The sequence below is a fragment of the Scheffersomyces spartinae genome, assembly GCF_019049425.1.
Source record: "Scheffersomyces spartinae strain ARV_011 chromosome Unknown scaffold_6, whole genome shotgun sequence".
Taxonomy (NCBI): domain Eukaryota; kingdom Fungi; phylum Ascomycota; class Pichiomycetes; order Serinales; family Debaryomycetaceae; genus Lizanozyma; species Lizanozyma spartinae.
Window position 1 is genome coordinate 522,790 of NW_025065053.1, and position 22,609 is coordinate 545,398.

At 37.3% G+C, this 22,609-nt stretch overlaps 9 protein-coding genes across 9 annotated transcripts; 5 read left to right on the forward strand and 4 right to left on the reverse strand.

Annotated features, from left to right (window-relative positions):
* Positions 1–342: 342 nt before the first annotated feature.
* CLB2 (B-type cyclin) lies at positions 343–1,665 on the forward strand (the record flags this gene model as incomplete). The annotated part of the gene is made up of 1 exon (XM_043195133.1): positions 343–1,665. One exon carries the CDS (start codon positions 343–345, stop codon positions 1,663–1,665), a length of 1,323 nt encoding a protein of 440 aa, XP_043050330.1.
* Positions 1,666–2,672: 1,007 nt separating this feature from the next.
* On the forward strand, positions 2,673–5,267 carry ESC4 (Esc4p; the record flags this gene model as incomplete). Its single annotated transcript, XM_043195134.1, has 1 exon — positions 2,673–5,267. One exon carries the CDS (start codon positions 2,673–2,675, stop codon positions 5,265–5,267), a length of 2,595 nt encoding a protein of 864 aa, XP_043050331.1.
* Positions 5,268–5,446: 179 nt separating this feature from the next.
* Positions 5,447–6,976, reverse strand: KQ657_004466 (epsin; the record flags this gene model as incomplete). Its single annotated transcript, XM_043195135.1, has 1 exon — positions 5,447–6,976. The coding sequence occupies one exon, from the start codon at positions 6,974–6,976 to the stop codon at positions 5,447–5,449; it is 1,530 nt and encodes a 509-aa protein (XP_043050332.1).
* Positions 6,977–8,687: 1,711 nt separating this feature from the next.
* On the forward strand, positions 8,688–10,538 carry KQ657_004467 (uncharacterized protein; the record flags this gene model as incomplete). The annotated part of the gene is made up of 1 exon (XM_043195136.1): positions 8,688–10,538. One exon carries the CDS (start codon positions 8,688–8,690, stop codon positions 10,536–10,538), a length of 1,851 nt encoding a protein of 616 aa, XP_043050333.1.
* Positions 10,539–11,162: 624 nt separating this feature from the next.
* Positions 11,163–12,533, forward strand: DCW1 (putative mannan endo-1,6-alpha-mannosidase; the record flags this gene model as incomplete). Its single annotated transcript, XM_043195137.1, has 1 exon — positions 11,163–12,533. One exon carries the CDS (start codon positions 11,163–11,165, stop codon positions 12,531–12,533), a length of 1,371 nt encoding a protein of 456 aa, XP_043050334.1.
* Positions 12,534–12,839: 306 nt separating this feature from the next.
* On the forward strand, positions 12,840–14,756 carry SNX4 (Snx4p; the record flags this gene model as incomplete). Its single annotated transcript, XM_043195138.1, has 1 exon — positions 12,840–14,756. The coding sequence occupies one exon, from the start codon at positions 12,840–12,842 to the stop codon at positions 14,754–14,756; it is 1,917 nt and encodes a 638-aa protein (XP_043050335.1).
* Positions 14,757–14,811: 55 nt separating this feature from the next.
* On the reverse strand, positions 14,812–16,641 carry SIR2 (Sir2p; the record flags this gene model as incomplete). The annotated part of the gene is made up of 1 exon (XM_043195139.1): positions 14,812–16,641. One exon carries the CDS (start codon positions 16,639–16,641, stop codon positions 14,812–14,814), a length of 1,830 nt encoding a protein of 609 aa, XP_043050336.1.
* A 2,146-nt stretch (positions 16,642–18,787) lies between these two features.
* Positions 18,788–20,521, reverse strand: KQ657_004471 (uncharacterized protein; the record flags this gene model as incomplete). Its single annotated transcript, XM_043195140.1, has 1 exon — positions 18,788–20,521. The coding sequence occupies one exon, from the start codon at positions 20,519–20,521 to the stop codon at positions 18,788–18,790; it is 1,734 nt and encodes a 577-aa protein (XP_043050337.1).
* A 704-nt stretch (positions 20,522–21,225) lies between these two features.
* RPN9 (proteasome regulatory particle lid subunit) lies at positions 21,226–22,386 on the reverse strand (the record flags this gene model as incomplete). The annotated part of the gene is made up of 1 exon (XM_043195141.1): positions 21,226–22,386. One exon carries the CDS (start codon positions 22,384–22,386, stop codon positions 21,226–21,228), a length of 1,161 nt encoding a protein of 386 aa, XP_043050338.1.
* Positions 22,387–22,609: the final 223 nt, after the last annotated feature.

Below are 22,609 nucleotides of genomic sequence, written 5' to 3' on the forward strand. Positions count from 1 at the left end.
TGTTGTCCTTGCGCTACCAAACCACCGAAGGAAGGAGTTTCTCCAACCACGAGTTAGAAAGAGCAATGAGAAGAGATCGACAAACTAATACTACTGCTTACTTGCTTACTTCTACTAAGAATCTCCATTACTTCTACTTCTACTTGTTAGTTTGTTGTATTAGAGTTTTGCTAGTGTAATAGTTTTGGTACCAATACAATCAATCAATTAATTATTTATTTTATTGGGTTTCTACCAACGTCACTTTTCCAATTGCGTGATTCTACTACAACATTCTTCTTTATATCATTTCTCTTCATTAGTACTAGTTTTGGAGATCAACTTACATTTAGTCATACAAAGATGCTTCCAGTAGCTGTCAACAACGAAAACGACTATAGAATAACACGGTCTCGGAAGAGTGTGGTGGAACATACACAAGAGTCACGTAGATCTACTGTGCTAGAAGCTCCCAAGTCCCAATCAGAAAATAGAGAAGATCAACAACCAGTACGACTGTATTTAAATGATGTCTCGAACTTGGACCGTCGAAACTGGCCTCAAGGTGAAGCTAGACATAATAATAATGGTGTTGCTCCTTCAACTACCAAAAGTGGTCCCGTGCCAGCTAGAATGCCTCAAAAGAGACAAGCCACAGAATCTTCAACAAATCTCACTGCTGTTTTAAATAATAAGAAGACAAAGATAGCAGATAAGAGAAAGATAGAATATGAATATGATGACCTTGATGCCGAGGATTATGATGATCCCGCTATGTGCCACGAGTACGTGCTGGATATTTTTTCTTACTTTTCTGATTTAGAAACTCGTATGCTTCCCGATCCACAATATCTCTACAAACAGAGACATTTAAAACCTAAGATGCGTTCCATTCTAGTAGATTGGTTGGTAGATATGCATCTTCGGTTCCGGTTACTTCCAGAGTCCCTCTTTCTTGCTATTAATATAATGGACCGATTTATGTCGGTTGAGGTAGTACAGGTGGATAAATTACAATTGCTAGCGACTGCATCATTATTCATAGCTGCCAAGTATGAAGAAGTATTCAGCCCACTGGTAAAAAATTATGCTTACTTTACAGATGGTGCAAGTACAGAAGAGGAAATTCTTCAAGCAGAAAAGTATATCCTAACCATTCTTGATTTCGATTTGAATTATCCTAATCCTATGAACTTTCTTCGGCGTATTCTGAAAGCAGACGATTATGATGTTCAATCTAGAACCCTTGGTAAATACCTTGTGGAAATCACAGCCGTTGATTACAAATTCATAGGGATGAAGCCATCACTTTGCTGTGCTTCGGCAATGTACTTAGCCCGGTTGATCTTGGGCAAGGAACCAGTTTGGACCGGCAACCTTATTCACTATTCTGGAGGATACACTATAAGTGATATGAAGCATTGTGTAGGGCTTCTTTTCCAGTATTTGATTGCCCCAGTGGAGCATGATGAGTTCTTTAGAAAATATACAAGCAGAAAGTTTATGAAAGCTTCGCTCTTGTGTCGAAGCTGGGCTAAAAAGTTTCATCAGGAGAATAAAGACTTGTTCGACGAACTGTTGTCCACGACCAAACGTTCATTCGATAGTATATCATCGTCAACATCAACTTCATCAAATTCGACTTCTTCAACTACAGTTCCAAGCACTACTTCCACTACTTCATAAGGTGTTGTCCAATACTTATTCCACATATCCATTTGCATTTTCTAAATTGCATTTTTCCTTGAAATCTAGTTTTAAACTTCAAAGCTTGAATGATTAATGCCCATCTACCCATTAACTCTTCATCTGTCATAGCATTACATTTTAATTAAGATACTTCGGTGATGCCAAAGTTGACCATATCATCATGCACTTTGACTTTATCAGTTATATCCATCAATATTGATTTTTCTATCATTTCTTTATTGTTGTCATGAGTATATTTATGGCTCGTCATCAACTTTTTCCATTCATTCCATATATATGCACGATCACGTCTCACACATGTTTTATCTTGGACATGTGTAGTACGTTTATGTTTTTTGTTTTGTTTTTTTTAGTCGTTTGGTTCTTCTTTGTCCTTCTTTGTTGATTTCCTTGCACTCGTTTGTTTATTACTATTATTGTTATTATAGTTTGGTTTGCTTTCTTTTTATACATTATGCCATTTTAATTTATATCACGATCCACGTAATAGATTCAGTATGTACTCATATTTGCTGGGGAACCGATCAACAATCAGATGAACTTAATTATTTGATCTGAACACAAACCATTCGATAGCGTTACAATTTCTCGTCGCTCCTGTTTCTACATTATTACAGAAGTCAATACACACGTTAATACATTTGAACACAAATCATTGACATTAGTTCTCGTAAATAATAAGGATTTATATGAATATCACATGGCTTATTCATGGACTACATTTATGATGGTTAAGAAGATTACAATATATAGTTTCAGTACCCAAAGTGACAGCATAGGCCTATTTGAGCTTTAAGTGCTCGAGAGACCAAGGCCCTGGTGATATGATTATTAAGTCTGATAGGTAACTTTGTAACTTTGTTGAATAAACTTGGTGATAATTATTTGGTAGCGCGCCAAACAAACGCGTACTTTTCAGCCATTTGGATCAGAAAACACGATCTCTGCATACGAAAATAGAATACATCTCTAACTCAATGGCGATGTTTGAAGGTGAAACGTATTTACTAGTGGAGTCAGCACGGTTTTCTAATGTTGATGATATCAAGAGTATTTTGGAAGCACATGGTGCCACTAAGGTATTTGTCAAGCATATCTATAGTAATGAAGAGAACTACCTTTGGTCATCTAAACGCATTACTCATATAATATGTGAAGAAACCGATTTCATAGAATATGAAACAGCTATAACTCATATGGTTCCTGTAACAACACCTCTATGGGTAACTAACTGTGTCAACTACAACAAATTGCAACCAGTAAAGATATATAACCCAGACCCTAAATATTTCATGAAAGACTGCTTTGTTTGTGTGGCAGATAATTTACCTCCAGGGGATAAGGAATTGATCTACGGAGGTATAGCGGCGTTCGGCGGACATTATTTGGATGATTTATCGAAATTTACAACCCATTTAATCAGTTTAGATATGAAAACTGAAAAGTCCATAATCGCCCTGGCCGCCGTTGCAGCTGGTGCTGAGGATGATTCTGTACCAGCTATTAAAGTGGTCTTACCTCATTGGATAGATGATTGTTTTAAAGCTGGGAAAATGTTAGACGAGAAGCCATATTTATTACCTAATCCCCCAATCTTAGTTAATGGCAAACGTGAACCTGCTTCTTCGTTGGATATTGTCAACTTGGAAACGCAACTAAGTCAAGATGACCAATGGGAAATACCCCATAATGATGATAATCATAGTAAGAAGTCACAAGCGTCTATGTTTCTAGAAAGCAAAAGAGTATTTATTCATTCAGACTACAATGTTTCAGAAAGACTATTCAAGACAATTGTAGATCTAGTTGCAAAGCATGGGGGTATCATGAAAGAAACGTTTTCAGAGGACGATGTTGATATCTACATAGGTAAGTATCGTCGAGGTAAGCATTACCAAAGTAGTTGTGCATCGAAGCGAATAATAGTGGGGACAATGGAATGGTTGTATTCACTATTAGTGTCCAAAACGTGGAAACTTCCTACTAATTCCAATCTTTTGCATTACCCAGTACCAATGAATCCCATTGATGAGTTTAAGGGACTTAAAATCTCAATTACCAACTACAGTGGACTTGCTCGGGTCTATTTATCAACGTTAATAAGCATTATGGGTGGTTCATTTACTAAAAGTCTAGGGAAAGATAATGATTACTTAGTTGCAGCTAGTCAAGAAGGTAGGAAATTCGAAGCCGCTTCTAATAAATGGTCACACATAAAAGTTGTGAACCACTATTGGGTAGAAGATTGTTTTGCTAAATGGGAATTGTTAGATGATCTAGCTGATCCCAGATATAAATATTTTGGCAACGAATCTGATCAAAATGTGGAGCATTTACTTGGTACTGTCAAACTAAAAGAAAGCATTTTAAGTTATTGGTACAAAGATCAAGCAAGTTCATTAGGGAATGTAATTGCTTCTAATGATGATGATGGTCATTATTTCTTAACTCCACATAGCGTAGAGAAGTCTGCTACACTTGAATTTAAAGATTCAGACTTACCAGAGGAGAAGGAAAATTACACACACATGGGAAGCAAATCTCCAGAGACCACTCCTGAAGATGAGACTGTTAATGGATCAGGCTTTAGGAGAAGTAGATCTGCTGCATTGAAGGCAGCAGAGAGGCTTCATCAAGATATGTCTGATTTAAACTCTTACGAGAAAGCGAAGTCGAGCAAAAGAAAGTTGGATAAATTTCTTAGTGACGGCTTGCAAAAAATGGAACCACCTTTATCTCCATCTGTCAAAAAGAAACAATTTCTGGTAACAGGAGATGAAATGGAGGAGATCTCTATTGAAATTGGGAAATCAAAATCCAACTCTGACGAAAATAATGTTGATAAGCTATCTAAAAAAACCAAGACCCCACCTCTGGCTCCGAAGGAAGTTAAATTACATGCTATCATAACCGGGTGTGAGAATGAGTTCACATTAAACCGTAACACAAGTCATAAGCTTTTGGAATTAGGAATAAAGGTACTTTCTGATGTACCCAAGAAACATATACCCATAGATACAATAATTGCACCCAAGATACTAAGAACAGCCAAGTTTCTTTCTACAATGGCCACCGCTGACCGAATAATTCATCCTTCTTTCCTCACGGCCGTGCTAAACAATCATTGGGACAATTGGGAATCCCATGTTGATGAATATTCATTAGACAAAGTGCTTTCTGTTGCAGAAGTCAATGTGGAACTTGGACACCCAGAAGATTCAGAAAACCAACTTGCTCATTTAGTGGGAAGTAATTTAAAGGGCAAGTTGTTTGAAAATAGCAAATTCAATCTATCAATTAACCTCAATGGTGGAACGGATGTCATTTCAGGTATTTTGTCTAGTCATGGTGAGAATGTGGAGTGTAAGAGCATAAAGAATGTTAATTCCTCAAATAGCAAGCAATTGCTTGAAGACGATAAAGGCCAAGTCATATTAATTGCCAGCAAATCCAAGGATACTAAACTCATTAAGAATTTCAAGCAGTTTGTTGAACATGGTATAGTTATTGAATGGGATTGGTGTGTTAAGTCTATCTTTCTGATGAAATTACAGCCACTTTCTGATTTTATGATATAGTATGATAACAGAATCGAATAAAGACAGATATATATAGCTATGCTTTTATGTAGTACTACAGCGGGAAAAGATAACTCTAAACATCCACCACTAAAGGAACTAAATGTGTGCTTGGAATTGAAGAATACTGGATTCAAGAATAACATGATGATAATGTAGCGCACTTCTTTGTTTGGTACTTAAATGTCTATCAAACTAGGCCCATCTGACTTTTGGGCTTGTTGAGGTTGTTGAGGAGCGTTTCCAAACCCATATCCGGTGTAGATAGGATTAAGAGCAGGGTTCTGTTGTTGTGGTGCAAAAGAGGAACCATTAGTAGCTCCACCACCTATGAATGGATTACCAGTGGGGTTCAAAGACAACTTTTGATCTGCGCCAGTGAATTGCTTATACCCCGTACCACTTGAGTTTATAAACTGCTGAGTCTTTGTGTGTTGATGTGGTATTCTATTAGCTCCTGTGTTACCATAGGTATCAATACCAGGACCTTGGGCCAACAATGCATTCAACTCATGGGTATCGTTATATTTGGAAGATGACGTATTTTGGGCAGCCAACTGTGGTTGAGCTTGTGGAAGCAGTTGGGTAACGTTTTGTTCTGTCAAAGTATCTAATGTAGGCTTTTGAGGTGAAGCCACAGCAGTAGGATTTCCAATAGCAAAAGGATTATTGGATCCAGTTTTCAATGGTTGCATGGGTTCTTGCTGTTGCTGTTGTGGTTGACCATAATTGAATCCAGTAAATTGAGGAATTTGTTGTTGTTGAGCAGCAGCAAGTTGTTGCTGCTGGAGAAGAAGTTGTTGTTGTTGTTGCTGCTGCTGCTGTTGTTGTTGCTGTTGTTGCAAATATTGCATTTGATACAAGCCTGTAGCCACAGGGTTCTGAATTGGATTTCCAAACATATCATATTGTTGTTGTGTAGCATAGTGTTGTTGTTGTTGTGGAGGCATTTGGTAATAACCAGTTGCCATGTAATATTGCTGGGGTTGCAGTTGTTGTTGATTGTAAGTAGCATCATCCAAGTCCAACAAATTATCACTAAGTTTCAGCTTTCTCATTTCCTCTTCTTCTAAGGATAACTTTAAGGCTGCAGCCAAGTCTGGGTCTTCAACATCATTTTGCCGTTCTCTAGTCTCTTGATCTGCTGTTTGCCTTGATAGTTCTAAAGCCCGAGCCAAGTCGTCATCATAAGCATCGTCGGGTCTTCCTCCACGACCATTTCTTCTACGACCATTTTCGTTATCTCTTCCTCTACGACTTTGTTTCTGAGCCATTTCTCTTTCAATACGTAGTCTCTCGTCATCACGCAATAACGAACATAACTCCTTGGCCTTCACACGAATAATAGCTCCTTGATCATTATTTCCTTCATCAAAATGAACAAACTCACGTAAAGTCTTGATCACATAAATGTTATCCTTGGCCCACAAAACACACTTTTCTGAACCGTAACGTACTAAATAATCCAATACTGTCAAAGACTTAGCCACATGTCTCCAATTCTTACCCTTATCATTGAGTCTACGGTCCAACATTTCCATAATCTCAAGGAAGTCGGTCTGTGTCTGGTAAGTGTAACCAGCAAGTTCTTGCATATCTCCAGTTGTTGGACCAGAAGCGTCGTTCGACGTTGCATTTCTTACCAGCACTTGGACACTTGAGTATCCACTGGTGACGTTCTTAATAGATCGCACAAATGACTTAGACATTTTCAAATGAATTTAATGTCTTCTATCTCCTAAGGTAATTATCAGTAGTAGTAATTTCTAATAAAGTTTCTAGGACGGGTTTCCATTCAATCCTGAGTAGTGTGTAAGAGTTCACTGATTTCAAGAATCCTTGTAGCCTAGCTAAATATACCTAATCCTATTTACTAATACCCAGTTTTCCGACTACTAAGCGAAGCACTTATGCCACTTATGACCTTTAGTTGTAATTCTAAAGGGGCTGGGTATCTGTTTTCGACTTCAAAGTTTGAACATCATTTTGGTAGTGCACATACCATAAATGATCAATGTTGAAGCCAATGGATTGCATCTTCTACATGGAGATTATAATTATTATTGATATTGTTATGCCATACACAAAAAGTCTATGGCACCAAGCTTGAAGAAAAAAAAAAGCTATCAAAAAAAATAATGTTTTATCAAAATATTCTGCTTACCGTACGACTAGATAACTTTAGTTTAGTTAAATATATACATATACATATAGGTATGTATGTACGTATTACCAAAGCATCGAGAGGTCGGATCGCAAGGAACGATGTAAATACTGTGCAGTCCATAGATGTCGGTACAGAACTTGGAACAATTGTTTGTACCCTTTTATTTCATAATCTTGATATATATAGGTCTTATTGAATGGTTGAAACTAATGTAAAAGATGGTATTTGGAACCAGCCACTGTCATGACTAGTTAACGAAAGCACTACGTTTGAAATTGTTGAGTACGCAAAATAAATTAATTATAAAAAGAGTGGACAAACCATCGTAAAGCGTTCTTAGCAAAGCAAAAATATCTCTACTTCAATCAGATTATATATATCGGTAGTAATTCTATTAACACCTTCTACTGTCCATATCATACACTCATTCCACACTAATATCTTTATTACGCGTTGCAAGTATTCAAGAATTCCGGCGCTACCGCGGCACGTGACTGCAAGATTACTAATAATAAAACCATATGGATAATAAATCACCTAAACGATGTTGAAATGTACTTAATTTAAGCAAAAATCAACACTAAATTTGTATTAGGGAGTAGATCTTAGTTCAAGTTAGTAATGCGACTAGCTGGAGTACCTGAAAATGGCTGCCAAAGATTTTCCTTGCGCAGCGCACCCAGATCGCACCCAGTTCTTTATGCAATTGCACCCAAGTTGCAGCCAATTCAAATACCTTAGCACCACTAAAGATTGACCAGTAATTAGGAAATGACTATAGAATGTTGTAGATCAATATGGAAAATGTCGCATCAGCATTTCCAAACGCCTTCAGAAACTGAAAAGGCTCATGACCAGTGCCTAGTAGCTGAAATAAAGTAGCACAAAAAGAACATCAACAAATTTTCCTTCAGAAAAAATTGGCTGCCTTTGAAGAAATGAACTTAATCATAACTACTTTTGTTGACAAAGGCTGCTTCGTTCGATAAGTTTGGTATTAAAGTTCAAAGAAGGTCTAGATAGAGAGTTTCTTGCACTTTATCGTATTTAAGGGAGAGACTTTGATCGAAGGAGAAGATATTTCATTGTGGTGACTTATTGTTACACGATCAGTTTGCTCAACTACAACGAACTAGAATCTGATTTCTAGCGTTAATTGGATTGGTAACCTCAAAATTGCGGAGACACATACTATTGAGCTTTCCATTTTTAATATCGAAAATTCTCAGAATCCTGAACGATAAATTCACAGAATGAGCGATTTGGATTACGGATACATGGGCAATGATGGTCGAAGGTGTCGGCGGTGCAAAAGAAGAAGACTTGATGATGAACCACCGGAAGTAAGACAATATAAGACATGTGCCAAGTGTCGGATTATTGAAAGGGAAAAGAAGAAGCTGAAAAAGCCACTTACTGAGGAAACCATGATCTATGGCATGAAGCAATTTCGTGAAGACCAACTGAACCCTTTATACAACAACCCTCATGACTACTTTGATTCAATCTCGGATAAATATACAGACAAGTATACCCTGTCTTCTAGAGCCACACCTGCTCCCGTGGGAACCTTTGTTTCTCAACCCCTGACTGAGCTCAAGCCACAACATAATCTGTCAACTGCTATTTCTGCTGGTCAAGGAAAGTTCCATGTGAATACACAACCATCAAATTTGAGCTTTCAACAGGAATTCAAGTATCCAAACAACATCTATGTTGGAGAATCACGTATCCATTCGGCGACTGGAGGGAATTATATGACTGGAGCCCCGGGTAAACAACACTCGTATAATCAACAATATCTTGCCTCAACTCAACATCAGATATCACAACAGCAACAGCAACAGTTTTCTGATAGCCAGCATTTATACAAGTCCCATAATGTTCTACACAATCGACAACCTCAAGGAACTTTGAGCCCTGAAGAACCTGGTCAACTGTCACTTTGTTGTATTTGTTCCGCTAAGTTAAATTCTACTGATGAAATGTGTTTAAACTATTCTTTATGCTTCAAGTGTCTTATTGACCCATATGAGAAACAACAGGTATTTGAAGATTTCGGTGCGTATGTTTCGCATATTCAGAATCATAGATACCAAGACCTGGAGGTTGTATATTTTATTAAGGAAATTGATCCTCAATTTGTCTATGATTTAGCTACCAATGGCAAAACTATCAGCAATGAGAAACAATTTAGAGATTTCCTTTTAGAGACGTTGGAAACAATTTACTTGAAGGTTGTAATTGCATCATCAGGATATGACTTTGTACAATACAAATCAAGTACCAGTGATATACGAACACATCAGCAGTTACCGTTGGCACACTCTCAACAAGCACAAAATTCTGAATATTTTGCTTTGCAATATAAGGACTTAACTCCAATTAAAAGTTGGTATAAGTGCTCGAAGGACTTGAATGCGAAATGTGAATCCAACCTTTACTTGAACTATAACCCCAAGTTGAATTTGCTCTTTATCAAATTTTCGCATCGTGCTCATGGTCTATCTATTGAATATTCTAAGAAGTTGATAGATATAATTTTGAAGATTATGGATAGGCTTAGAGATATTTCAGCACATAATAACGGAGAACAGACTGGAGCCGCTACCGAAAGTTTCAACATGCCAAATGCAGAGATTGGTTACAACATTGCGACTGCCTACATGGTGTATGATAAATTAGTATCTCAGAAGCTGCTTTTACCAACTGAGGAGCAAGAGTTGGTAGATAAGTTGACCAAGGTGGATTTTGTCAGTGACTTCCTCCAGTTTGAAAAGGCAATTTCTACCTCAGAAGAGAGACAGAAAGTTTTGGAAGCATCTTTGGCCAATGGTGAAACACATAATGGTAAGAAAGATGATGAGGAAGATGAAGATGATGACGATGAAGATGAGGAAGAGGATGAGGATGTTGATATGGCGGATGTCGTTGATACTAATGGAACCGATGAAGAAGAAGTTTCTAGAATGGAGACAACAGTTAACCCTACGATATCGCAGAACCTTGAGACTCATAGTGGAAGTTTAAACGGCATTACTACAAATATTAGTAGTGTTAAGGTAGAGCCCGTGAAGGAGCTTGATCCTACGTTTGGTGAGTAAACCACAAGCTGGATATAAATGTAATTTTGGTGTTCATAAATTTTACGTAGTATCCAATACAGATTTACCTTAGTATAATCATTCTACTTTAACCGTGGGTGTGTCTTTACATGCTTTTTATGACCCTATGATGTAACTGTGCGCGGACAATAAAGTGAAGGAATGAAAACAACACTGGTCAATTCTTACACTGATACTACTAATAGGAGCAATGGTTATTGATATAATTGATGAATGCGCTAAGACTTGTGGCGCAGTTTTAAGATGATATGTATAAATTGAATACTAGATTACTTCTTTAATAAACTCTTGCAGATGCATTCGAGTAGTACAATTTCATAGTCCATGTTTTGATAGTTATCACACTATGATGATAACTAATCCAATGATATGAACGTCAGCATGATCATCACCACCGTAATCATCATCGTAATCACCTTTTCCATGGTGGTATCAACACTTGTACGCGTATTATATCAGCGCAACCTCAATTGTAGTTGTTACACAAAACCTAGAACTTAGCCTTGCAATTTTCACGATGGAGATTTGTATTTGAACCTAGTACTACTCCTTCTCCCTCTCTTCTACAATCCTACTTAATCTGTAACCTGTCTTAAAGCCGTGATGATGGTACTGTTCATACGTACTGGGGCTGTGGCTCTATGTGTGTCCAGAGTTATGGCAATCAATTTAAATATCACTAATCTTACTTCGATCCAAGAGGCTACAGGACTAATTCTGTCAGGGTTGATGGATTATTACCAAGGGTACAAAAAAGGTGGAACTGTGGGGATGTTCACCAATCCATACTATTGGTGGGAAGCTGGTGGTGCATGGGGGTCCCTTATTGACTTTTCTTATCTTATGGAAAACGACACTTATGTGGATGTGATATCAACTTCTCTACAATACCAAACAGGTGAGCAAAATAATTATATGCCTTTAAACCAAACAACTACCGAAGGAAATGATGATCAAGGGTTTTGGGGATTAGCAGTTATGGCTGCGGCTGAAAAGAACTTTACCAATCCTAAAGATCCAGAGAAAGCATGGTTGGCTCTCGCTCAAGGTGTATTCAACACCATGGCAGCTCGTTGGGATGTAGCACATTGTGGTGGAGGTTTGAGATGGCAGATTTTCCAATGGAATATGGGTTATGATTATAAAAATTCAGTTTCCAATGGGTGTTTGTTTAATATCGGAGCTCGTTTGGCAAGATACACAGGTAACGATTCCTATGCTGATTGGGCTGAAAAAGTTTGGGATTGGATGGAAGAAGTCGAATTACTCAAATTACAAGAAAATTGGAACTTGTGGTTTGTTTATGATGGTTTAAACAATACTAACTGTTCTCACGTTACCGAAATACAATGGACATATAACCAAGGGTTAATGCTTAATGGAGCTGCCTTCTTATGTAATTACACCCAAGAAGAGAAATGGTGTAACAGAACTGAGAATTTGCTTGCTGGTTCTGTTGTGTTCTTTAATAGAACGACCGAAAACCCAGTTATGTATGAAGCCGCTTGTCAAGGTGCAACGAAGTCTAACTGTAATAATGATCAAAGATCATTTAAGGCATACTTTGCGCGTTTCTTGGCTCTTACCAGTGTGTTGGTGCCCTCCACCAGGCCTACAATTGACAAGTATATTCAGAGTAGTGCTGTAGCTGCTGCTCAATCATGTTCTGGAGGTACAGATGGTCATACTTGTGGATTGAATTGGTCATGGAAAGGATGGGACGGATATTGGGGTTTGGGTGAACAAATGAGTGCGTTGGAAGTGATACAGAGTTTACGAGTCCATGATAGACCAGGTCCATTAACAGCCAGCACGGGAGGATCATCTCTAGGTAACCCAGCTGCTGGGTTTGGAACGTCAAATAGAGATGCAGAGCCTTTAAACTTGACTTCAAAGGACAAGGCCGGTGCGGGCATTATTACGGCTTTGATTGGAGTATCACTTACTGCTTCATTTGTTTGGTTGATCATTTAGTGGCCATGAGGTTTCCTTTCTTGTTGTAGTATTTTATCGTTTTTTTTTAGCATTTTAACAGAGCTTGAATATCTTAAGTCAATCCGTTTACTGATGCTCATGAGAAAAAATTCACTACAAAGTAAGTCACTTGCTGCTACTTCAACTTATAGTGATTATCTCAAACAAGTATACTCAATGTCAAGTGTATAGTATATTCTCCATGCCACGCCTGCATATACTCCATTTGAGTGATAACCAACAAATTCATCTTTAGGGATTAAGGGGCGATTTCCTTTTATATGTTCTTACTTCTAATCAACAATAATGACTCTGGAAGATCAGTTTACATCTGTCCAGTGGGACAGGAACGAGGTGAAAGGCTCCGCTTCACAACAACAGGAGACAATTACGGAAGAAGAACCTGAAACTCAACGGGATAAACCCGCACCTACGTATCTTGAATCAGAGATAGTCGAACCCGATAAAGAAAAGGAGACGGAACAACAGGACCCGGGGGCAGATGATGATGTTGGAACATCCACTTCTGCTAACGTGGAAACAACAATTGTTCCAGGTGATAATATTGGTGGTGTTTTGGGTTCGAGTCCTAATTCCACTTCTCCTAGTGGTGAAGATGAAGTGTCTTCTTTAGAACAACAATTTACACCAAAACCTTCTAGCAGTAATGCTCTTGAATCTGCAAGTACTTCTATGAACAAGGATCAAGAAATACTTCGACAACAGCAGCAACAACAACAGGAAGAAGAAATCCGCAGTTTTGAGAAGTATAATATTTCAGCTACGGTAACTACCCCTACTAGAGAGCTTGACACTGCTTCTAAACCGTATATATCGTATTTGATAACCACGTCCACTAATCATCCACAACTTAAGAAGCTTTGTGGCAAAACTGATCTCGCTGAAGAAAAGTCAATTACCATAGAAACGAGAAGACGATATGGAGATTTCCGTTTCTTACACAATTGCTTGGTTAATGATTATCCTGGTTTCATGACCCCTCCGTTACCATCGAAACTGAATTTCAAATACTTGACTGGTGATACCTTTAGCACTGACTTTGTACATAAGAGATTACACTCTTTGGACAGGTTTGTGAAATTCATTCTTAATCACAAGACTCTTTCACAATCATCAGTTTTCCATTTATTCTTAAGTGACACTCAAGACTGGAATAGCTTCTCGAAAAACCTCAAATTAAGCAAGAATTTTGATACAGATGACAGCATTGTTAATAAAGTTGTAAATGAAGACTTGTTGACCGAAACTTTAATGAACTTTTTAACATCAAGCAAACATAAAAGGGAAACAAATAAAGACATACTTGAAATCAATGATAAGTTGAAAAAGTTATACGAGAATTTAGTTAAATTGGACAAGTTATTCTCAAAATTAAATAAACGCAACAGCGACTTGAGTGTTGATTATCATCAGTTTCTGGTGCAACTCCAAAAGTTATCGTCAATTGAAGGTGGTAACACTACAGGTAATGGAACAACAAAGGTTGATTATAGCTATAGCGAAGATACAAAAGCAGATTCTGTACCTAATACTGAAAATCATGAATTGGAAACGAATTTGAAAGTGTTTTCTGATTCGCTTGAGTATTTCCTGAAGAATTGGGATCTGCTTCATCGGTACGTTGATGAGTCTTTTTTAAACGTCTTGAAAGACTGTGCAAAATATATTATAAGCTTAACCAATTTAATTGAGTTGCATCATAACAAACGAATTGATTTGCAAGTGTTACAAGATTATTTATTGAAAGCAAGAAATGATTTGGTTTCTCTTGGTGGGAATATGGAAAGATCAACCACATCGAGACCTCAAACTTCATCAACTATGGCACCACCGACCCCAGCTTTTCACACTGTTCAAAGTGGTGGAATAGTAAGTCAAACAACTCAGTTAATCAAGGATACGATTTCAACCTCAGCATCTTCTAGTATAGGTTCGTCCAATGCAGACAATAAGATAATTCGTTTACGGAAGAAGATAGAAAACTTGGAGAATGAAATAGCCATTCAAACCCAGTTAGTTAATGATCTTACAGACAAAATAGTTAACGATGAGTACCCCAATTGGGATAAGTTTAATAAGAAGGAATTAAAAGATGCTATGGTTTCATTGTGTGATGAAGAAATCAACTTTTATAAGGGTTTGATTGATAATTGGTCAGAGGTTGAATCAAAGTTAACCACCAGATTGGAAGAGCTTGGTTGAACCCGTTACATACTTATATTAATAATAGTATAGCATATTTTATTACTTTCTATATTTAACTCCCAAATCTATATACATTCTTTACCGAATTATCCTTCATTATATTACATGATTTCGGTGATGCTGATTCATTATCAATTTTCCAATCCATTAGGTTAGCAATAAAATTTACAATAATATCAGAATCACCAAGTAAATGATAATTGAAATTATCATATGGCACAAGCTCTCTGTTGATCAATACTTTGGGAACTCTTGCAGCTATTTTGTGTATGGCCTTAGATATTGGTGCCACCTGTAATGAAGTTCCAATGACAATGAGCATGTCACACGAGCTAAAATCAGATCCAAATTGAGAAGTATAAGCACGAGGAAGTGCTTCTCCAAAAAAAGTTATATCTGGTTTGATCACGTTATCGTGAATTTGTTCAGACTCAGGTTGACAATACTTGCAAAGAGGAACTTGTTTCCTCCTCATGTAGGGGAAGACATAGTTCCCAGGGTATTTATGGTTACACTTGATACAGTGGGCTCCATCATAAGAGCCATGGCACTGAACAAGTTTATCACGATGTAAACCGGCTTTGACCTCTAAATTATCAATATTCTGAGTGTAATCTCTCAAAAGAATACCCTTATCTTGTAGTAGTTTGATGAAGGAATGTGTTACTGATACATTGGCATTCTCTGGTGGTAGTGTTCTATAGGCAACTGAATAGAATAACTCTGGATTCAGTTTAAAGTGCTTCAATGTGAAAACATCAGCTGGGTTCGCTAGTTCCTGAGCTAGTATTGGATATAGACCATTGGGAGATCTGAAATCCGGAATATTTAAACTGGTGGAAATCCCTGCACCAGTTATCACCAAGATACGTTTGGAATGTAGTAAACAATATTTCAAGTCGGAAATTGTTTCGTTTCTCGGGTCAATTCTATGGATACTGGAAACACTAACTTCTTGATAGAGCAATTTTAAAAGCTCTTTGACACTTTTATGTTCATAATTTACTAACAACTCCGGGTATCCCAAATATAGTATGAGTTCAGCCAAATGGTTCTTGGTTATTTTCTTTTGCAGCCGGGTACGGAAATATTCTACCAATCCTCTTCGTCTGACAAACCTGTTAATTTTTGCCTCTCTGGCAGGGTCTTTAACAAATGTCTCAATGGAAAATCTATCTCGTGAAGGACTAGCTGCTGCTCTAAAAGCGGTGGTGGTGTTAATACTAATGTGGCTTACTTCTTGGATATCACTATCTTCAGTTGAATCTAGAGGGATAACTGACTCTTCAAAGTCAACAGGAACGGCTGATGATTCTTTTGATTGAGTATTAGGATGTTCTGTTTCTGAAAACAAGTCCGTCTCCTGAATGAGGCTGCTATTGCCTGAACTATTACATGATTCTACCAGTTTCACGTTGGTATCGATGGTAATACCATTAACTTGTGGCTCGGGAGAATCTACTATCAAGCCACTAACATTAAAATCAGCCGCCACTGGTGTCAATACCTTCTTTCTTCGTTTCCTAGTTTTATCAGTAGCACTTTTGGTTTGCTTCGCAGTTAGCAGAATTGATCTCTTTGGATTCCCATTTTGGGTATCCTTACTGTCCGAATGCCATTTTACGGTCGATAGCGGTGCAAGTACTGTTTGAAGTGGAACCCACACTCTATTTAAATTATCGTTAAACGATCTTTGCAGTGTTCTCTGCTCACTTCTAGGAACAGGGCTATCCCCTACCACTTTCAAGGTAATTATATCGTTACTATTTGTGGGAGAACTCGTTACTCCGTTGGATCCGTTGGCACTTTTGGGCTCAGACAGCCATAAAGAGTTTGAGCGCTTCATAGATGGAGGCATCCATACTGCCTTTTCTGAAGGCATTCTATCAGTTATGGCGCAAGTCTGGGTGGCTGATTATTTATCCACAGTTTGTTTTTATCAGTTCGCGCTTTTCCCTTAGATGAGTATAAAGGTAAGTTTGGTTTGGTTACAAGATAAGAAGTGACCAAAAGCCATTTAAAAGTGGATTTGCAATACAAATATCAAATAGAAGCGGCTTATAAATGACTTATAAACGACTTATAAACGTTTTATATAGCATAGTATTTGTTAAGCGTGAATTTTATGTGGTATACAACTTTTTTTGGGGATTTTCTTGCCATCGAAACTGCTTACATATCCTTTTATGAACCTGCTTTAAGCCATAACAGAAATAACACTTGAAACTAGATCATATTACGTATGACGCAGGTGAAATATGTACTATAAATTATGCTCTCAACTGATCAGCCTGATTGCAATATCATAGCATTTAAAAGCAATGTAAAAAAAAATAGGCGAAACATATGTGTGATCAACATGCATAGTATACTACCTTAAATATACATAGCATGAGCACCAATTTTAGGTAAATGACATGGTAAATAGATTTCTAACAAGTTTCTTATGGGGTATTACTGTATTTTTTAGTTACCATTTCGAAGAAAGAATCTATTTTGACCTATTAGAACATCTTCTGCTGAACTTAATTCTAAACTGTCACTTCTTTTCTAGGTCCCTTAGATATTAGTATTACTAGTCTAGTATAATTAACTTCTAATATCAATAGTGGTTAACTCTTAAATGACGTAAGGGATGGAGGTGCAACGTGTGCTACCTTAAAGTACCAAAGTATTAGTTTCAATCTTGCTAGTTTGGCATTCAAGGTCACCATTAAGAAACTTAGGCGATGAACTTATCATAATGGAATCATCAACAACCTTAGTAGTACTACCTGAGTTTAAACACCAGATATTGGTCCATTGTTGTACTAAAACTAGTCAAAGAACACCAACACCAAAGTTCTCTCCAAGCGTTTCTTAACAACTCCAGAAATGCAACATGTATTCTTTACTAATTGACTAAACTGAACTAAACAAACTAGAGTGCAATAATGAGATAATCTGGAGTACTCCATATTAACCCCAGCCAATCTAACATAGTATAAACTATAATAAACTACACTATAATTTTGTTCATTGCGCTATTTGGCAAATAGGAATCAAATGTTGCAGCAATTAAGAAGATCGGAACCAAAACGTAAAGCTGTAGTTCTTTCCGGACCGGAACATAAAAATTTCTATCTCACAGCTGTCTACTGAGCCCACCCCCCCTGGGAAGCTATAGAATCTGTGCCGTTTTTAAAATGACAATTTTTGTTCAATGTGCCAAGTCGATGGTTACAAGAATATATACGTGGTGAGGTCGAGCTTTGCTGAAAAGTAGAACATATAAGGATCTGCATTCTTTGATGGCCTTGCGTACTTCTACAATGCAGGCATTTGCATATGCGGTCGAAAGTTATGTTCAAGCGCAGAACAATCCTGCATTGTTTATTGTTTTTCCATGTAGTACAATCGGCAGTAATTCCGGGGCAACAGAGAACAAAAGATGCAGCTTCACATAAACCGTACCCGAAGGATGATTTGAGAATACCGTACTTTCAGAAGTAAGATTACTTTCCGCGATTTAATAGGAGAAAGTCATCGTTATGGTATCGGCTAAAGGTTAAAGTTATGTGTATTGTTACGTATAGAAACAAAAGGGAGGCATCCTAGTTGCATCAACAAAATGTCTGGCATAATTTCAATCGTATTTCATATCCAAATAGTGTGTATTCAGGAAAAGAGATACAATTGGTTCTGGCAGCTTTCGGTAGGTGCCGGGCGGCTTTCCGATAAAGGGATAATCTGCAACATCATTGGAACCTCTACATGCTTAATGATTGCAACTTACCACTGTAGTCACCTTTAATACATATTCATCTTACGTCATTTAGTTTCATGAGAATGCTTAAAGGGTCCGGTTCTAGACATTTTAATTGTAATCGATATGAATTCAAACTCCCAAGACCCCTCAGCATTATTGGCTTGCCATACAAGATTCTGAAGATGACATCAATATTCTCTACGTTGCAAATACTTGATTTTGACAATAATTCTATACCGGACGTACATCGCTAAACACATACTCTTGGTTTCACATTATTTTATTTATCGCTCTTCGTATGTGAGTCTGATTTTTGTACTTGGTGATCATCTTCCTCTTCCCCTAGCTCAAAGAGAGTATTTGAGTTTTCGGGAGAATCCACAATATTCTTTTTCTTCAACGAGTCCTCTTCATCGTATTTAGGGGGAGCTTCAGGTGGTATTGGGGATCCTTCTCTTGATAATTCAAATGAGTCATGCGATAATCTTCTAGGACCACGTTCATCGTCATTGCTCATTAAAGATAAGTCATCAAGTTCAAATTCAGTTCCAGCTTGATGATAACCATTGCCTTGTTCCTCACCTTCTTCTTCGTCATCAGCTGTGGTTGAAACTTGCTGAGAAAGTGCTAACATATAACTAGTCTCTGTTGGCCTCCATAACCAGGCAATTGAGAGGAATGAAATAAAGAACACAATTGAAGGCCAGAAATTATAGAAAAAGAATGAGCCCTTCCAGTGGTTTTCAATCATTTCAGTGGTGCCCATACTGAGGTACAAGAATGAGGAAGTAACCAATCCAGCCATAGTTATAAACACAGACATAAAAATAATGTAAAACAAGTTATTGTAGAGCTTTAACTTGATTACTTGTCTTTGTTGATGTAAGGTGGTCGACACGGTTCTGATAGCATTTAAGATACATGCATAGTAAACAGTACAAGTAATTGTAATGGGGATCATTGGTAACAAATCGGTAAACGTAGGACTTGCATATGCATCATCTGGAGAACTTGCTGTAATAGTTGCATTGGATGAAGCGCTTCTATAACTTGATATGAAATAGAATACAGATGCAGCAAATTGAACACCTGCCAAAATTTTACATTTGAACATGACACTTTTTTTTAATTTCAACACCACAACACCATAACCCAAGGATATACAAAGAAGCAAGAAGAAGGAAAAAGTTAGCTTCGTTGCATTCAACAAGGAAAGGAACACCATGTAGAAAACTATAAACCCATTCAGTGGGTTGGATGATCTATTAACTAAGTCATAGTAGGACCAAATCACAAAAGTTTCAAAGGTCAAGATACCAAACATAGCCAATAAGTATCTTTGTAACGGCAAGATTTGATGTTGTTTTCTTTTCTTGTAAAATTGGAATCCAAACAATGATAAAGCAATGGCATAACAAATGGTCAAGATCCCATAGGCAGGTAACTTAGGGATTTCACTTGCAGACAAATGTCCAAAAGCATTCTGGAAATTAATAATACCTCTATATTTTTTGTCCAATAAGCTGTAAGTTGCCACACAGTAGTAACCTGTTCTGGAGATATTGTACTGATAAGGTAATTGGCCCAACTGGGTGACAATACCAGTGTGGATAGTAGATGAATTGGTGCCTTCCTTCTTAACGATGAATAAACCCTTGTCGTTTGAATCACAGTAACCCAGTTTAACTGCCAGATCGTCACAGATATATTTCTTCTGTTGAGTATCTTCATTTAGCACCACTCCAAGGGAATTGATATCCTTATATTCAAAAATCACATAACTAAGAGAGATATCATCGTGTTCATCCTGTGTTTTCTTCTTGGTGTCTACTTTGTAATTGTCAAATCTTGTCAACTTCATACCGATATGAGGTCTATAACTGCCACCCCAATCAAGCTTAGAATACATTCCTGAGCATACTTCAGAGTAGTAGTTGTCATCAAACCATTCTTTATTAGCAAGAACGCTTCCCGCAATACCCACGGTGGCTAATAACACTGTGCTCCACCTCATAACTCACTGATGGATGCTTGTTTGTATGCTGTACTTGAGAGAACACGAGTTGCTTTACCTTTTAACTTTCGCACTAGCCACCGAAAAAGGGAAGCTCGGCAAGTCCAAGCATTCCGATGCGGGATCAAACGTGATCTGACACTGAAGTAAAACCTTTACAATTGGTTCATGTTTGATATAGATTTGCAATTGGTATTATTACTATAAGATTATAGGTGCGTGGTAGTACGAACTATATTATAATATAATGAGACCTAGACTACAACTACGCAATGGTATGTGGAAAATAAGTATGAGATCATTATGTGAAAAGTAAACTATGAGATCATCAATTGTTTTGTTTGTATTATCTCCATTACTTTCTAGAGCACTCTTTAATTTTACTGTCTATACAATTGTTGTAGAATGACACGGTCAGATCAAATAATCAGTTCGACCTAATTCTTTTGATGGTGTCAGCCAAAGTCTGGCCCGAGCAGCATTTTATTCAAAATAGGTTGGATTTATTAAGAAAATAGTGAAGGTGACTTTACCGTATCTTAATGAACTCAACTAATCACATGGTCAATGGTTCGGAGAGAGATGACCTGAACTATACTACAATCTCAAATAAAGGTATTAATCGCGACTATTAATATTATTGTAATACAAACACTTTAATCTAATCTGTGGTGTACGGAAGAACTTTTTTAAGTTCTAGCGTCTTACAATTCAGCCCAAACAATACCGCCATTCTTGTGCATATTCTGCGCCAAGTGATTAACCAGATCATCCCATGTCTTTAAATGATCCAATAAAACCTTCACTTGATCTAAATTCAAAATACGGGGTTGCAACCACGACGCAACTAAAACTTGGTTGATTTGGTCAATTTGTCCCTTGATTAAGTTCAAAGAAAAACATTTTATAATCAATAATTCAACTTCATCAATTGGAGTACCAGTGAATCTGGAAATATCTCCAAACTTCAAAGTCTTATCTGTAGTAGGACTTAAAGAGACTAACTCCAACAAAGCCATGATCCGAATTTTTTGCCGCAAGAAATTATCTGATAGTTGTAACTGAGGATGCTTTTCATAAGCAGTAGCCAAAAGAGAATCGAATTCCTTCAAATTACCAGCATTCAAATAGAATACCATTTGATACAACCATGAATATTCATTATCTTTCAATACATTTAAAATATCATGGAGAATCAATTCACCAAAATTATAGATTTTATCTCCCAATAATGCTGCTGTACATAAATCATAACAGAGCTCCACTTGTTGTCCAGTAGGAAGCTTCCCTTCGATTGATGATAAATATAATAACCCATTACGGTAAAAGTCATTGTAATTACGTTTAATCTTGTATAACTGACAATTGGTTAAGTAGTATGCGGCCTTAATCTTTGGAGAGTAATCGCTATTCTCAATATCATAATTCTTAGCCAATTCCTCTAAACTATCTTCGGCCTTAGAAACTTCTCCCAGTAACATATAGAACCGAGCTAATTGCAAACTCAAATACACTCTAGCAAATCCTCCTTCATTGTGACTCTTTTCAAACTCACTTTGTAAAGTTAGTAAGCTAGTAGCGATCTCATGAGATTGTTTCGAATCAAAACTCAATAATACAAAATCAACAACCTTCAAAGGATTCAAATTTGACGCAAACTTTGATATGAATAAGACATAGATCTTATTTCTGAATGGCTGGGATTCGTCCAAGGCATAGAATTCATCTAATGATAAGGTCAATTGATGCCATAACTTACGTTCGTAGAAATCTTCCAATTGATACAAAACATTGATTAATTCAGGCGACTCGGTTTCCAGCCTGATGGTCGCCAAAAGCGTAGATACATCGTTATCGATATCCATTTTTGGGAATGTCTAATAATGGATGATTATTACTGTGATTCTTTAAAGACTCAATGGACGGTAGTATTACTGCTAGTAATATTAACGTCGCAGATTCCAAACTTAACAAATGTCGTCGCCACCACAAAGCTAGACTTCCTATTTAAGAAGCAGACAGAAAATCGCGAACTAAGAAAACTAATCTTCTACAGTAGCGAAACATCAACCCTATATAGAGACTCAT